The 16,565-nt window shown below is 45.1% G+C and overlaps 5 protein-coding genes across 6 annotated transcripts; 2 read left to right on the top strand and 3 right to left on the bottom strand.

The window, feature by feature from the left end:
- Nucleotides 1-2,164: 2,164 nt before the first annotated feature.
- FOXG_04769 (uncharacterized protein) lies at nt 2,165-5,782 on the top strand (the record flags this gene model as incomplete). Its single annotated transcript, XM_018382806.1, has 3 exons — nt 2,165-3,649; nt 3,849-4,768; nt 4,825-5,782. 3 exons carry the CDS (start codon nt 2,165-2,167, stop codon nt 5,780-5,782), a joined length of 3,363 nt encoding a protein of 1,120 aa, XP_018239595.1.
- A 1,216-nt stretch (nt 5,783-6,998) lies between these two features.
- FOXG_04767 (uncharacterized protein) lies at nt 6,999-11,048 on the top strand (the record flags this gene model as incomplete). Its single annotated transcript, XM_018382805.1, has 3 exons — nt 6,999-7,420; nt 7,473-9,635; nt 9,764-11,048. 3 exons carry the CDS (start codon nt 6,999-7,001, stop codon nt 11,046-11,048), a joined length of 3,870 nt encoding a protein of 1,289 aa, XP_018239594.1.
- Nucleotides 11,049-11,470: 422 nt separating this feature from the next.
- Nucleotides 11,471-11,596, bottom strand: FOXG_04766 (uncharacterized protein; the record flags this gene model as incomplete). The annotated part of the gene is made up of 1 exon (XM_018382804.1): nt 11,471-11,596. The coding sequence occupies one exon, from the start codon at nt 11,594-11,596 to the stop codon at nt 11,471-11,473; it is 126 nt and encodes a 41-aa protein (XP_018239593.1).
- A 342-nt stretch (nt 11,597-11,938) lies between these two features.
- Nucleotides 11,939-12,130, bottom strand: FOXG_18897 (uncharacterized protein; the record flags this gene model as incomplete). Its single annotated transcript, XM_018399039.1, has 1 exon — nt 11,939-12,130. The coding sequence occupies one exon, from the start codon at nt 12,128-12,130 to the stop codon at nt 11,939-11,941; it is 192 nt and encodes a 63-aa protein (XP_018239592.1).
- A 533-nt stretch (nt 12,131-12,663) lies between these two features.
- On the bottom strand, nt 12,664-14,751 carry FOXG_04765 (murein transglycosylase). 2 transcript variants are annotated; one of them, XM_018382803.1, is made up of 7 exons: nt 14,329-14,751; nt 14,177-14,283; nt 14,048-14,125; nt 13,883-14,000; nt 13,687-13,830; nt 13,048-13,639; nt 12,664-12,992 (listed from the first exon to the last, which is right to left on the bottom strand). In XM_018382803.1, exons 1-7 carry the CDS (start codon nt 14,646-14,648, stop codon nt 12,984-12,986), a joined length of 1,368 nt encoding a protein of 455 aa, XP_018239591.1. In that variant the 5' UTR covers nt 14,649-14,751; the 3' UTR covers nt 12,664-12,983. The 2 variants fall into 2 exon arrangements, with proteins under 2 accessions (XP_018239591.1, XP_018239590.1); XM_018382802.1 differs by having other exon boundaries at nt 12,664-13,639; nt 14,329-14,700.
- Between the last annotated feature and the right edge of the window lie 1,814 nt (nt 14,752-16,565).

Genomic DNA, 16,565 nt, shown 5'->3' with positions numbered 1-16,565 from the left:
AAGTAAGCGCTAGCTGTTTGAAGACCGGTCAATAGCAATGCAGCGGTGACAATATTTTTCATTCGACTACTTACGGATCTCGCTGACCAGATCCGTCAAAGTTCCGTAGTCGATCCAAATTTATCGGCGGTAGAGAGGAGTCAGCCGGCAATTATAGCCGTTCAATCCTTAACATTCGAGCTCGGGAAGACCAAGCCCCCACGGCTCTTCATGCTTGGTCCAGCTCTGTTGCAACGTCAGCCCCAGCAAGGCCGATGCTACGATGGCTCGAATGGATTTCCTCATCTGGCTTGGCTTGCTTTCGATGGTCTGGCTCATACGTGGAGATAAAATTGTATAACATCACAGAGATCATTGGAGCACCCTTCCATCTTGAACTTGATATCGTTAAAATGTTGAACATGTTCGACAATCTCGCGATAATCTCTGTTTGGTGGTCTTTTTACTCGGAGAGGCTAAGCCAGATGTATTAGCGGCCCGAAAGGTCGGCCATTCCGATTGGTGCAAGATACCCTTGTCTCAACATAAGCCTTGCTTGAATGGACAGTGATCTGCAGGGCCCGGATCATTCCCCGCTTATCTCAATGGGATGAGCGCAACGGGCTGAGGCCGAGGTTGAGGTACAGGGTAACCGTGACGGCCTTGGTATTTAAAACTTATCATAATATAAATAATATTATTTTATATAATTTTAAAATATAAATAAATTTTATAAACTTATTAAAGAGTATGTTAGCCAGTTATATAAAGCAACCTTCAAAATAAATTAAGTTACTAATACTATTTACCTTAGCTGCAAATTAGACTGCCAGTTATCTGCCTGATAGCCTAACAAGGTCAGCCTTGCAGATTGATATGCAGGCTTCAGCCCCATCCAACACATTCTTTGAACATCATCCAACTTCCCCGCACGCTCTATTTACCCAATTCAATCATCGTGGCCGTCCCTATACAAAGCGAAACAAGATGCCCTTTTCTAACAGAGGCAAAATGGAGCTATTCTCGAGAGTCAAGAAGAAGCTGCGCCCCTCGCATGTAGATGCCGAACCAGTGACTCCAACAGCCCAAGACTCGGCCGAGTCGACCCTACCGATAAAGCCTTCGGCTCAGCCACCAGAGAGTCAACTAACAACGACCTTGTCACCTCCTGATCTTCCAATCCTCTCTCTATCTCAGCCCGGATCCATTTCTGTTTCCCAGTCGCCGCCTCCCTCAGCACCACTACCAACAATCAATCAGGCAACCTCTCCTTCATCAATACACGAGTCGGATTCTCCACCACTGAGCGTGCCCGAGTGATTGTGGACTAAAGCCTACGATAGCATCAAAGAAAAGGAACCCAACAGAGTAAAGGAATACGAGGAAATCATTGAAAATATTAAGAACGAATGGGGGAATATACCTGAGAATGAGATGGAGGACTTGGAACATTGCAAAACCGATAAGTCACGTCAGATGTGGATGGTGGTGTACATGGGCTTGGAGAGGTCTAAGAAGATGGCCCACTACAAAGAAACTGTTTCAAACAATATCGGCATTATAGGGAATCTCAAAGGGGTGATTGATCAAGCTGTTAAGGCCTCGCCTGAGGCTGGCGTTGCCTGGGCTGGCATATCCGTCGGGCTGGAGGTATGAAAAATAACTAGTGATTCGTCTCTTATGAGATAAATGCTGACAAACTTTAGATCTTTGCAAATCCAATGAAAGAACCAGGCCTGAATCGACAGGGCATCACTTACGTTTTGTCACGAATGGAGTGGTACTGGAATTTGGCCAATATCATTCTTGGTGCAGAGAGGGCGAATGCCGATGCGTCTGTCCTGAAATCCAAACTCGACAGTCAAGTTGTTGAGTTTTATAAGAAGCTATTGCTATTCCAGATTCACAGCGCCTGTCTTTATTACCGAACTGGGCATCTGTCCTGCTCAGGGATACACTCAAGCTGGATGACTGGGCCGAAAGGCTGAAGGACGTCAAGGACGCCGAGAGCAATCTTCGACAGGACTTTGAGCAGTATAACACAGAAGAGATAAAGCTATGGCTTAGTGGAATCGCCAACATTGCCAAATCTCAAGAAGCATTACTTGAGAACATCTGTGCATCAATCCAGCAAGAAGCTCGAGCACGAGAAAGGAGAGAGCAAGAGGAGTGGGATACGAAAAACATGGAGTGCTTCGCTGCATTTCAACTAACGGATCCTCAACTGGACAAAATCGAGATTCAAAAAAGGAAAGGGGCTCCACTATGGGACTCTTACAGTTGGGTGTTGCAACATGATGCCTATAACAAACTCGATGATTCATCAAGCCGAGTCTTATGGATCAACGGCGAGCCTGGAAAGGGAAAGACAATGCTGCTATGCGGCATCATTGATGAATTGAAAAAGTCTCTGAGACCTGTATCCTACTTTTTCTGTCAAGTGACAGACGAAGACTTGTCCAATGATACGGCTGTCATGCGCGGCCTTATCTACGTCCTTCTCGATCAGCAGCCGTCGTTAATATCGGAAGTTCGTCCCTACTATGACAAGAGGGAAGACAAACTTTTCAGCGGAAAGAACAGCAATGTGTTGCTCAGTGAGATTCTGACTAAACTATTGCAAGACCCAAGCATGCAAAATGCAGTGCTGGTTGTGGACGCCCTCGATGAATGCAAGTCTGGGAGGGATAGATTCATCATGCTCATCGGTGATCTTTCGTGCTCATGCAGCGCCAGGTGGATTATCTCAAGTCGCAACTGGCCTGAAATAGCACGAGGACTTAGAGATACACAAGGACTAGTTCCCCTCGAACTCGAGAATAACACGGAATTGGTAGCCGGCGCTGTCCAGGCATATATTCGGACCAGGGTAGACCACCTTGGAAAGAACTGGGATAACGATACGAACCTGATGAAAGAGGTGTTTGAGTCCATGGTGTCTCGGACAGATAACACATTTCTGTGGGTCGCCCTAGTCTGTGAAAGCTTAAGTGATTTGAGAATCAGCAAAAGGCTAGTGCTTGAAGAGCTGAAACGATTTCCGGAGGGACTCAATGATCTCTTTAACACTATGATGATAAAATCATTGCATCACAGGAAGCAGATCGGCTCAAAAGCATACTTGCTACAGCCCTGTATCGCATATCGGCCTTTGACATCGAAGGAGATGATAAATCTCGTCGAGTCGATGACTGGTTATGATGAGCATGATGTAAAAGACGCGATCGAGTCATGTGCGTGTTTTCTAGCTTACCGCGATGGGGTGATCTTTTTTGTTCATCAGTCAGCTAAAGAGTTTCTGCTCGATCGAGGTATTGACAAAATAATGCCATCTGGACCACAGCATCATCACACCGTCATCTTTTCCAGAACTATGGAAGTCCTGGAAGATAAACTGGTGCAAGATATTTACCAACTCAAGTCTCCGGGAACACTGGTCGATGAGATTTCTACACCTGACCCCGATCCACTGCCTCCGATCAAGTACTTGTGTACTCATTGGGTGGATCATTTCATAGATTCGGATTCTGTGAGCACACAAGATGACAAAGTTCTGGCCCAGGCTCTTCACTTCCTCATGAAAAAGTTTACCTCTTGGTTAGAGGCTACCAGCCTGCTTAGGGTGTTCTCAGTGGCTATAAAATCAATCTTGAAGTTGGAATCTGCTCTGGTAAGACCTCGCGATCATAAAGTTCAGGTATGGATGGCTGATATGCATGAAGAGTAACATTAAGACAACTGAGATAGCTAGATTTGTTCAAGATGCTCGTCGATTTATTCTGTTTCACCAAGTGGCCATTGACCACGCGCCCCTACAATGTATGCCTCAGCACTTCGTTCAGCTCAAAATGTAGCAAATACGAAACCAGTTCCATCGGCAAACTCCCAAATGGGTTGTGACTGGTCCAGAGATGCAGGATAACTGGGAGGCCCTCGTTAGAACGACACATATCATCGAAATCGAATCCTCAATTGTTTCCCATTCTCTAGATGGCAAATTCCTGGCTTCAGTCTGTAAGATGAAGGCAGTAGTCTACGATACAATGTCGGGAGATTGCATGTTTTCCATCAACAGGGATCTCAGCCAAGCAACATCAGTCGCCTTTTCCCCACTTGCCAGCCACCTAGCTGTTGGTAGTACAGATAAAGTCGAGATCTTTGACCTTGGGACAAGGACAGTGGACTGCATAGCAAAGCTTGACGTCAGGGCTGACTTGGTTGTATTCTTGCCTGTTGATAAACAACTGGTAACTCTTGAAAACGATGAAGAGCTATGCTGGAATATTTGGAACTGGAATACTGGCGAACATCTCCAGAGCATCGTGGACCCCAACGAATTCTATGTAAAAGCTACATTCTTACCACATGGTAGGATGATAACGGTGCCTGATTACGAGGCCGCCAAGGTCTGGAACATAGCCACCGGTCGTTGCGAACAAGCCCTGGAAGGTCACAGTGACCAAATAGTGTCAGTGGCCTGCTCATCGGATGGAAAGCGGCTTGCAACAGGGTCCTGGGATTGCACTGTCAAGGTTTGGCATACGTCCGTCATGGGTGAATGGACCTGTGAGAAAACTCTTTACCACAAGAATGCGGTGCATGCCGTTTTAATCTCACCTGATGGTCGTATCCTTGTTTCCGCCGATTGGGATCACTGTATCAGAATATGGAATGATGCAGGGATATTGGTTAAGACTCTGAATGGTCATATCAAGGGGCTGAACGGTTTATCTTTACATGAAAACGGACAGTGGCTCGTTTCAAGCACCAAGGCAGGCTATATGATGCTGTGGGATATCTCTCCTGCTTATTCAAGTTCAGCTTCTCAGAACCTTGCGGAAAAAGTGGACAAGAACCCCCATGCCAATCTACCCAATTTTTCGATGGCGACACACGTCTTGTTGAGAGGCTCTCCTTTTCTCCACAGGGGGAGATGATAGTAGCGCATTTGAAAATGGGCAGATCCAAAATTTGGAATGTGGCATCAGGATCCTGCATCGCCTTTTGCGAGCGACCACGTCGATCCCATTCCCTTCCTATTTTTGACTGGATTACCTTCGCCCGCAATGATCGACTAATTGGAATGCCGGTTGGGCAAAACAAGGCTGTCATCTGGGACCTGGATACAAACGCACGAACTTACCTATTTACGAACGTTCCTCGCGCATACCGAATCATGCATCTTGCTCTTTCCCCTGACGGAAGATATGCCGCAACTGGCGGACGTAGTGCAATACTAAACTCCAGGATAGAAATTTGGGATCTTACGGGAACCGAGCTTATAAAACGGCCTACATCATTGGTGGATCGTTTCGATGTTCTCCTCTTCTCGAGTGATTCGAAGTTTCTTACAAATTTTGGCACAAGCTTGCGGGACACAACCTGGGAAGTAGACTTTGAAGCCCCTGTTGAAGGCGAAGATGAAATTCAAGGAGTACGTATGGATGTGTCCAGAGACCTACAGCGAAATTTGCTTTGCAGAGCTTCAGAATATTTCCCCAGGCTATCAGTTGAGATGGGCGTTCCTGTTCACAGTTGCTTGAGTCTAGAAAATGCCTCCCTGCATAGTAACACTGGCTCACATGTCGTCACTTGGCTTGGCATTCTGGATGCTCACAAGCTCCAAGATGGAGAGGAGGACCGCGTTGGATGGGGTTTAAGTGTTGATATGCGATGGGTTATGAGAGGGAATGAACGCATACTTTGGATTCCAGTCGATTTGCCAGTAGCTATCGATTCTGTGCATTCCAGGGTTGCAATTGGTCTGCCATCAGGCCGCACAACCATGATGGAGCTTGCTTAAGACAGCGGTTTCGTGGAACCAGGAAAAGATTGAAATCCCAACTGTCAGGTTTTATTTTACATAGTGGCTTTTCGGAAGTCCTCCTCAATGCTCATCATCAGTCCATTTCAATGATCATTTCATATAAGAGCATTCAAAGTCAAGAATGGGCTTTGTGATGATATCCTTGACTGCTGGATGTGCTATAATATGAAATTCCAATCGACGTCTTATGACAACCAAAACATGGTTGAGTCGACTTGTCTAATTGCCAGCTGGCTTACAGTGTAAGATCAGTCCTAGTAATAGCAGTCAATAAATTAGTTGCCTTAATTATTAAGTATGCCAGGAGACAATTAACTGGAAGCTAAAAAGGTCCACGAGGATAGGAAGGCAAAAGTCCTCGTCGACTTACTATCCGGACCAGATGATGTACGGTGAGCGCAGCATTGGAGCAGCGAGGTTCAGGGGATTTCTCCTTTATGTTAGTGTCTGTGGGAAAACCAATAGCGCCCAACTATTGCTACCGGTGGCGGATTCGAGAACATCTTAGTGTCGTGCGTCCCTAGGACTGATCGAGAACGTCAAGATGTCAACCCTCGACATCACAGAGATATTTCAATACTTAAACACATCTGATGCAGATTAATATAACGACGGCCGCTTATGATAATAGACATAAACACCTGTTCCTACCAATTAATAGTCGCATCTTGCAATCGTAAACAATATTATGATCCTGTACTTGCATGCTCTGGTGGCCAGCAGAAGCTTATCTTTAAGCCTAAATAAGGTTAGGACGTCTCTTGTATAGGTTTTTGGCCCCTCTGAAATCGACACTATTGCTTTTGCTCGCGACAAAGGCGCTTTGCAAAAGGCATTAGCTGGTAAAACTAGCGACAAAAGTAAATAAACAGTAAACTAAAAGAGGAAGTTTCTTTAATATTAATATATCGGCTTGACAGCACATCACACGATGGCCCACATAGCCCATCAGCGGCCGATTCAGCTGGCTAGCTGACCACTGCAAAATTAGTAGTTTTGTCGCCTAATTTAGATCTTTCAAAGCATGAACAGAGCAGTGGTGAGGCTTTATTACTTGACGTATAGCAAATTTTACCAAGGAAGGGGGAACGTTCTTACCTAATCCCTCAAGCCTGTGATCTTCGCAGTGTTCGATGTATCTACTGCAATTTTGTTCTCCACGCTTTACACGATTTATCGCTGCCTCTTCAGCATGAGGCCACAAGCAACCCTTTCGGCCCTCTGGGCATCGCTTATACCCCTCTGTTTAGGTATCAACATTGCCTCTACGGGAACGGGCGGACTGGCGCTGGCAAGGATCCTCTTTGGTGGTTCTCGAGATGTTTTCTCTTCATCATCAGGTTACTCTGGAGACCCTTCGGCTATCAGATCTTTTACCGATGGCCCTTTTGGAATGGGCAGTGGCCTCATCCTGTCAACTGGAAGTTTGACCTCGACATCCTTAGCTCCTGGCGGTACATGCCCAAGCTCTTATACCACTGACCTGTATGATGCGTATACCGCCAGCTATTGTGGTGCAGATTCCTACAATGGAGCTTCGTATCTCTTGAACGTTCTTCCAACCAAGGCGACTACATTACTCATCGACATGGTTATTGCAAGCTGTGATGTTACGTAAGCATTTTACTTCGAGAATAACTGAGATCCAAAAGCTCACAAACGCAAGTTCTGGTGATAAAGTTCTGGTCTTGGTTAATGGTGTTAATGTCGCAAAGGACGAAACTGGGACTCCACTCGATTCTTCGTCAAAGTACCTCAGCGAGCCGTGGGGTATACCATCACCAAATGGCGATACAGCATTCGCAATGTCATCCCCTCCTCTTCGATTTTCAATACCGCTACCCAAGGACTACGTGGAGTTGAAGATTGCTGTATGCGATCGCCATGATGGCTATGGCGATACTGCTGTCATGATCAAAGCCCGACCCTGCACAAACTGCGATCAGTCGTTCAAGGTTGATTATGACACAACGAGTATTGTATCTACTACGACGTATGAAACAACATCTGTCGTGACACAAGCCGCTTCAGGAACAGTTCGTGGGACTATTTCTTATGTCACATATGTGACTGCTTCTGCTACAAGTACTACATATTTGTCGTCAACAGCTTCTTCCGAATCGGCATTTTCAGTAACATCTACATCACCTGTTTCATCAACCTCGCCGGATTCTACCCCAGCAGTATCAGATAAATCTACATCCATGACGATATCATCAGCGACATTTTCGACAACAACAACTGCCATCTCGGCACCAACACCTTGCAATGAACTCGACAATCCATCCTATATCAGCGGTGTGAAATTGTCGCTTTTATGTGGCAAACAAGCAACTGGCGGCAATCAAATCGATTACAACAATCAGCTACACAGCTTGACAGAATGCATGGCATTATGCGCTGATACCCTGGCTTGTCGCGCAGTCACGTTCAATAACATTGGAGACGAATGTACCTTGTATGATGGGTTCAATGGTTTCATGAGTGACTATAACCTGGATATGGCTGTAGTGGCATCTCGACCAGCTACATCATCTACAACTGAATCTCTAACCGTGTTTTCTACAACCACATCAGTATCGACTACGTCCACTACAGCACCTAGATCGCTATCCTGCAGTCGAATGGCCAGCAGCATTTATACTGGACCTCACGAGAACAAGTTCACTCTCATTTGCGATACCTCTTCGACCGTTGAGTCTATCTATCGACGGGATGAAGAAGATAGCATGCAGGGATGCCTGGATCGATGCGACAACGACAGTAGGTGCATTGCCGTGAACTTTCATCCTTATCCTCATAGCGAATGCGATCTGATTGAGTCATTCACTGGGACTCAGTTTTCCCCTGGCACCAATTTTGCTTCCAAGTTGCTTTCATCAGTATCAACCTCTACGTCATCTAAGACTTCTGTACCTATAGAATCCACCTCAGAATCTACAGTATTGACACTATACACAACCTCTTCAGCGTCGATATCATCCGGGTCCCCAGAAACTACACCATTATCGTCAGAGACTAGGTCAGCGGGTACACTGGAGTTGCCATCATTTACAACTACATCAGCTGTAACCTCACAAGCAGATATCTCATCACCAACAACATTGTCACCATCTGCAGCTTTATCGTCGCTATTAGACGCTTCATCAGGGACCACATCAAAACCCGCACTAGAGTCTACACTGGAGTCTACACTGGAGTCTACGCTAGAGTCAACATCGCTTTCAACTGCCTCAGCTATAACCTCACTAGCAGCTATCTCATTATCAACAACATTGACACCATCTAAATTGCCAGATACTTCATTATCGTTATCGTCAGAAGCTGTCCCAGAGTCTGCATCGGATATCAGATTGGGATCTACATCACGTGGAGAGTCATCTTCTCTAGAGTCTACCACAGTCGCGACAACTAAAGGCTCGCTGCACACCGATACTACTAGCGTCGAGATGTCAACCACTGACATGTTGAATACTAAAACACCACTCTTAGAGACATCAACCATGGAGGCATCAACCACTACGACCTCGGCTACCGCGATAGAAACCACAGCAACAGGATCGAGCGTGGGCAGCCCCAGCCAAGATTCAATTGAAATACAGTCCACATCTTCAATCCTTCAGCCGTCAGAGGTTTCCACTTTGCCTTCGACTTCATCAACTCCTCCTGCAAGAAACATTCTTGCCTTGGGTGAATATACCTTCACAGGCTGTTTGAGATCCCTGGAGGGTTATCCATCCTTTACAGAGGTAGCAACTGATCCAGAAATGACGACCCGGAAATGTGTCGACTTGGCTTTCGGAAGCGAGTATGTTGGTGTTTATAAAGAGTGAGTTTGCCTTGTTAACGTACCGCTTGAAGTGTGTTTGGAGCAGTGCGTGTCCCAGAGTTGATGCCGACCACGCACTAACCTCCGTTGTGTTCTGATCTATGAGTTTCCGAGCTAATGTCCAACAGGTCTTGTTATAAAGCAGATCTGCTCTCTGATACAGAGTTTATATCAGATACACGCTGCGATCTCCCATGCCCTGGAGATCCTACTCTGATCTGTGGAGGCAACTTCCGTGGCAGACAAAAGCTTCTGCATCGTGCAATAGCGCCTGATCATCTTTTGACACTTTATCGAAAAACGGTTTCCTCCTTCTCCTCCTCTTCCTCCGCGTCCTATGCTTCTTCCTCCTACACCCCTCCCTCTTCTTCTTTACAGGCTACGGGAGCCCACACTTATGTATCAACATCTCAATCAAGCTCTCTTTCGCGCTATAATCAAACCACCTCATCATACTCCCTTTCCTCATTTACAACTATAAATCTTCGGTCAAAGACACTTTCAGTCTCTGATTCCACTATCACAAAGACTACATCTGAAAGTCGTCTGCCAACGCCATTCCCAACTCCAACTGCAATTCACACTGCTTACTCGATTGTAACTATCGATCATGCCTACACCAAGACCCAATTTGCCGAGACAGTAACCACTGTTACATACACTACTATCAACCCAAGCAATCCTGCAGCTCTAAACACAACTTGTGTTCCGATTACACTCCTCTACAGCCCTTGCGAGTGTGAGCACCAGGTATACCCATCAGTGGACATGACAACTGTTTCCTGTTCTCAAGGAGGGCAAATTGTTACCCTGACAGTTCCAAGAGCTGCCTATGAGACTAGCTACGAGAGCTATACACATCCGATAGTTCAATATCCTCCAGGCTGGGTTGGAGGGTATCAGACAGACGCTGGCGGTAATAGTTATCCTGTGTTACAACCTCCTGGAGGCTCACAGGGTGGCTATCAACCTGGCTCAGTGAACAGCCAATCTGAGACTCTTACTCGAGCCACAGGATTACGAGACGATTCTCGCCCTAGCTACATGACGCACCAGCCCGCGACCCCGACTTCAGCTGCAGAATCAAAGGGTGATACACATCCAGGACAAGGGAATACACAGCCGCCTGTTTCAGCTCAAGGCGCACCGGAGTCCAACAGCAATACCCTAATGAACCCTTCTCCGTCATCATCCCTAGAGAGCTTGACAACGGAGACAAGCATTCCACCCACGCCTCAACTCGAGACTTCAGCAATTCCTTCTCAATCATCACCTCCTAACCATGGCCAAGTTCCTTCAGAGCCCAAGGAGGCGCCCTATGCTACACCAATGGTTGTTTCAGAAGCTCACAGTTATGAACTCTCATCGTGGATTACGATGGGCGCGGTAGTCGGATTGGTTTTGTTGTTGTAAGGCATGCTACCAGGGTCAGGTTTGCGCGTTTTTGATTGGGGATCATGTCATTTGCTCAGTTTGTCTGCTGGTGCTGGCTTGTCCAGGCCAACGAATGCCGGTGGAGCTATAGCTTTCGACAACTTTAGAATTGCGACCGGTGCAACCTGTGAGGGGCGGGCTGATCACGAGATGAAGGTTTGCCACTACATACTTGTATATATTTTAATCCATTAATTTTATAACTTATACTAATTAGTCCTGAGAACTATGAAATGGATGCTTACATTCGAAAGCGTTGCTCCCTCCACGAACGCATTTAAAGGTAAAGCCCGATACTCTTGTTTAAGCGCTCCAGCCTAACACTACGACTAATCCTATATTGTGGGACGCTACGGAAGTGAGCCATATTACAAGTAGTGGTTCGTTCGCTGGGGACCGGATCAGGCATCATCTCTGCTCTCTCTAGCGCCTTTGAGATAGAGGTATTGGAGAAACGTGCTGGCCAAAGATTCTCCACTTCCAGTTTGCTGATATATGCATAGGCACATGTGCTTGTCCATCCACATCTATAATCGCAGCCCCCAAAGTTCACACCGTTTACAAGAATCTCTGCCATTTCCAGCCTCGCGAAACCTCTTTGCTCTTCCAGCAAGTGTATTCATTATGATCAGATGCTCGTTGAAACACATACAGAATACCTCCCACGGCAGAACGGATTCAACTTCCTTCCCAAAGAGACCAAGATAAGAACCATGAGGGTTGAGTACCAATGCTGCAGTGAGTTTCCTGAACGCTTGTGCATTCCGGAAGAGGTATGCCGCGGCAGTGAGAAGCATGGGATCTTCCGGTTTCCCTTTTAATTCTCGGAGCCAGGCTTTGCTGACAAATTGTAGGGCGTTTAGGTATTCTTAGTTGTCTGCGGCGACTGCAACTGCGAGGACATCTCCAGCAGCGAGGGTCCCAGGGATCTTATCGTTCTGGAAGTGAATGACAGAACATATGATTTCTAATGCGGTAGCATTGTCGTTCGGCAGCGATACCTCAAAAGGGCCATTGTGATGTCGCATGTCATGAGTTTCTTTACAGTCTGGACCGAGCATGGCGGAGAATGGTTTTGAGACTGTCATCAATAACATAGATTTGACATGGAGTTTTGTCTTCTCTGGTCCAACTACCAGAAAAACATCGCCGTCTGGTACAATTTCAACAGTTCGGGCTGTCTGGGGATCAGCTGCGTTCGCCGTATTTGGATCGAATTGTTTGCTGTAATTGCGTCAAAGCGTTGTTGGCAGTTGAGAGAACATTGTTGATCCCCATGAGTCCCACGCAGTCCATGACGCTGCGGCGTTTAAGCAGTATGCGTGCATGTGGGGTTTACCTAAACATATACACCTTCTTGACAGCATCAATCGATGCAATGGCAAGCGGTGGAGCCTGAGATGGGCCGGGATGGTTCCCGGACGATATACGCAAGGGCTGTCATACAAGCACAGAGATCTAGCACGATTCTATCTTTCCCTGTCGTTTTATCGCTACCGACAGAAACGATGGCGCACTGGACTTACTTCTATCGTTTCACAATGGCCTACAGGTTAGAGGATGGAAAGATGTTCAGACCTTGAGATAATGAAAAGGAGGAACATAAGTGGCATCATGGACAGACAATAGCTGCAGATGACTCGTATATAGACAGAACAGATGATAATTATAATAACATGAATTAAATACTTCGGCGTCTCTTTGCCTTGCAAGAGGGAATCTTTGGCAGCACATTAGAAGTTACAGCAGCGGTCTTTGCAGTTTTGGAAGCCTTTACAGCAGTCTCAAGAGTAGAGTGTTCCTCGGGGAGGAGGCTGTTGGGAGCGTCTGTTGAGGCGGTAGAAGTGGCAACAGGAGTAACCTCACTGACAGCAGCAGAGGTACTAGAGGCAGCAGAAGTGTTGATGGGAGCAGTTACATCAGCTACAGCAGAAGTGTCAGCGGCGGTCTCAGCCTCAGTGGGGACGGAAGTCTCTACACGAGCGGTAGCTTGAGCCTTGGAGGCGTCGGCCATGCGAGGGCTGATGGCAGCGACACCAGGAAAGAAGGAAGGTCGGATGGTGGGAATCGCAATGGAAACAGTAAGACCAAGACCATTCTCAATCTCTCCGTCCATGGTCGGAGTGGCAGCGCTGGCAGCGTCGACAGTCTGCGTTGTCGTGTAAGCACCGCCATCGCCCTTCTTGAGACAAGCTCCAGAACCATAAGCGTTCTTGCACACGTGCTCGACGGTATCGCCCTTGTTGCTTCTAACAGTGAAGTCATCGACCTGCATGTCAGTGCAGGGGACATCAGCGGGGCAATTGAACTTGATGGGCCCTCTCTGATGGCCATCGGCGCAGGTTCCGGACCAGCCGGAGAAGGTCATGTTGGTGTAGAGAATACCGTCGCCGGCGATGGGCTTCATGGAGCTCCACTGGGCATCGAGGTCGAGGGTGTAGGCGTTGGAGTGGCCAGCGAAGTTCTTGAGAGCAACGTTGTTGACGGTGCCGCTGCCGCCATAGGACTTGAACATGTACATCTGGTTAGAACGCTGGGTGTAGATGTTGTTGTACTCGATATCGTGAATACTTAGTCTTGTTTACCGGTGGATGGGTAAAGTGAGATGGGGAGAAACCGTTCCCAGTGTCCGGTGCCCAGGGGACCCCATTGCCCCAACCCTCCAGGCCAAGTTGCAGAAGATGTTCTCGACCAAGAGGTGGTCAGAGGGGATTCTGGACAGAGACGCATCGTCCTTGTTGCTGACTTCAACGTCGTGATACTAAAAAAAACGTTAGCAGATCTCAACACCTAAAAGTGCGAAGAGGCTTTACTGGATGTTGGTTCCCCAGACGTCGATACCATCGAGACCACCTCGATTACCTCCGTGAATGGCCATGTTGTAAACTTCGCCATCGGAGCAGGTATCTATAGAGAAGTGGAATGCGGGCGCTTGATTCTGTCAGTATTATCACTGATTGGGGCGCGGTGATACTCACAGTCGACCAGAGCAACATCATGGATAGAGAAGCTCTTGACATCGGCGAACCGAAGGATACGGGGGCCATATTCATCCTCTACTTTATGTCAGCGTCTTGAAAAGAATATTGCGCATATTGTGAACAGACTCTTGTGAAACTCATATCCATAACCTTGGATAGCGCCCTTGGAAGTGCTGCTGTAGAACTCAAAGTCCTCCAGGTGCTTGAACATGAACATATTGCCTCCATCGGTGCTTCTCACATTAGCAGATACTTTCTCTTGCACGAGATAAGCTTACCCAATGCGGTAAATAATTCCATCAAGACGAAATGACATGGGCTTCGAAGAAGTCAATGTCACCCAGGTACCCAGACCGTAGTCGCCCTCTGGGACGTAGACTTCTCCACCACTGGTTCTGCAATCATTCCAAGCCTTCTGAATTGCCGGACCATTATCAGTTTTGGCATTTGCCTTCGCACCGTAGTCGACAATGTTGCAAGTCTTGATGGCAGCCTTGGCTGAAGGCGTAGTGAGAGGTCCGACCTTTCCGTTCAGCTGCGCGGCAGCCTGGACGGCGGAACCAACGGCAATCAATGCCGAAATAAACGAGTGACGCATAGTGAAAGTAAAAGAAAAAGAGTGTGGATAAAAATACGTGTAAATGAACGACAGCTATGGGACCCAAAGAAAAACGACTGAGAGAAACACAAAAGGATCTACAATGCGCCTCCGGGATTCCGTTTTATTAAATCGTAGCATGTTCATTGAGGGCGCGCTAGCTACAAGGAGACCGTTCGTACGTCTACAAACTAGCGTTCGATATTGATGAACAATGATCGGATATTAATGAAGGTCATTTCATTGTGGGTTGTGTCTTACGGTGACAGGGTTTGTGAAACGACCCAATGGTTCGGCACGACCAAATTCGGAAAACCCACCAATAAGCGATTGGAATCATCGGGTAAAAGATGCCGCGAGTCTTCTAGATTAATTAGCCCCAAACATGTTGTTTATCAATCAAGGGGCTGTACGCGTACATGCCAAGAGCCCTCGGGTTCCTAAAGGTTATTGTATTTGGAACATCTGTTATGTCGAGCGCTCTCAGCCACGAATCTTTTTAATCAGAGCGCCTACACCGGGTCGTTTCTCAAGCAGCTGCAAACTCATGTCACTGTAGCCTGAGAACGGTGGACGGCTCATGTCACTCACAAGAGCGTTCGGCAGTTTAGAGGAAGCAACTTCTTGAACGATGAATTGGATTGCGTGTTGCCTTATATGACCTATGGTAATTTTCTATATAAACAATAAGACGAAAAAAGAATTAAAAAAATAGTATCTAAAAGTCTCTAGACGCTGCCATACTAATATATAATCCACTAGATAAAATTAGACTAACGTACACGATAAGCATGCCAATCAGACAAGCATGCCAATTAAAAATCACTTAACCTTATATCTAACTATCTAATTAATTAATTCTTAACTAAATAATATATCTTAATTTAATAAAGAGGCTTAAATCCTTCTTGCATTTTAGGCCTATTAGGCAGACCTAAAATTAAGTCTGCAATAAGCTGTAAAGGTCTATAATATAAACTTCTTAACCCTTTATGCCTAATATAATAGTATCTCTGCATATTATAATTAGGTTTTAAAAGTTATAGAAACTAAGTAATCTAAAGGAATAAGTTATAGTCTAATATATCCTTAACTTGGATTTATAAGGATTTCCTTTTTAGTATTATAATATTAAAGAAATAGTAAATTAACTGCTTGCTAATTATAATATATTACTAGTTAGTAAGTGCTAAGCTATTAATTTTATTAAGTAATAACTAAAGCTTAAGATATATTTTTAGGGGAAATATAACTATTAAAAGACTAAATATAAAGATTTAATTACTATTTGTAATTAATTTAAGCTTATATAAAATATAATTATAAAGTATAATATCTAATTAGATAATATCTAAAACTTTAATAAGACTAGCTTTATAATAGGTATAATATTAAGCGCTATAGTTATTATTAGCTTAGAAAGGCATAAATAGCTAAAATTAGTTTAGCCTAAAAACTAAAAATAGGTTATAATAATTTAAATAATTAATATAAAAGATTAGGTAATTAATCTATTTATTATAATTATAGGCTAATATTACTTTACTAATTAATACTAAGAAAGTAACCTCCTGGCTACTTAGGCTATTATTATAACCTAAAATAATTAGATAAATAATAAGATAGGTCTTAAGTAGTTAAAGTACTTTAATTAATATATAACTAACTAATTAGTTAATACTTATTATTTTTTAATCCTTAATAGTTATAAAAACCACTATTTAGCTAACTTTTAAATATATTATAAAGAGAATAATATTATTATACTTTATATATTACCTTATTCTTCCTACCTACTTTAGCCCCTTAATATTAGGTATTTTAGGCTATTAAAAAGGCATATAATTAAGAAATAAAGTATCTAATTAGAAGGTCTATAACCTATATTTCTAAGACTAAGTTCTCTCCTAGAGCGCT

The sequence above is a fragment of the Fusarium oxysporum genome, chromosome 7 (assembly GCF_000149955.1).
Source record: "Fusarium oxysporum f. sp. lycopersici 4287 chromosome 7, whole genome shotgun sequence".
NCBI lineage: Eukaryota > Fungi > Ascomycota > Sordariomycetes > Hypocreales > Nectriaceae > Fusarium > Fusarium oxysporum.
The sequence above is the reverse complement of the archived record's forward strand: the minus strand, read 5'-3'. Positions and strand labels throughout refer to the sequence as shown.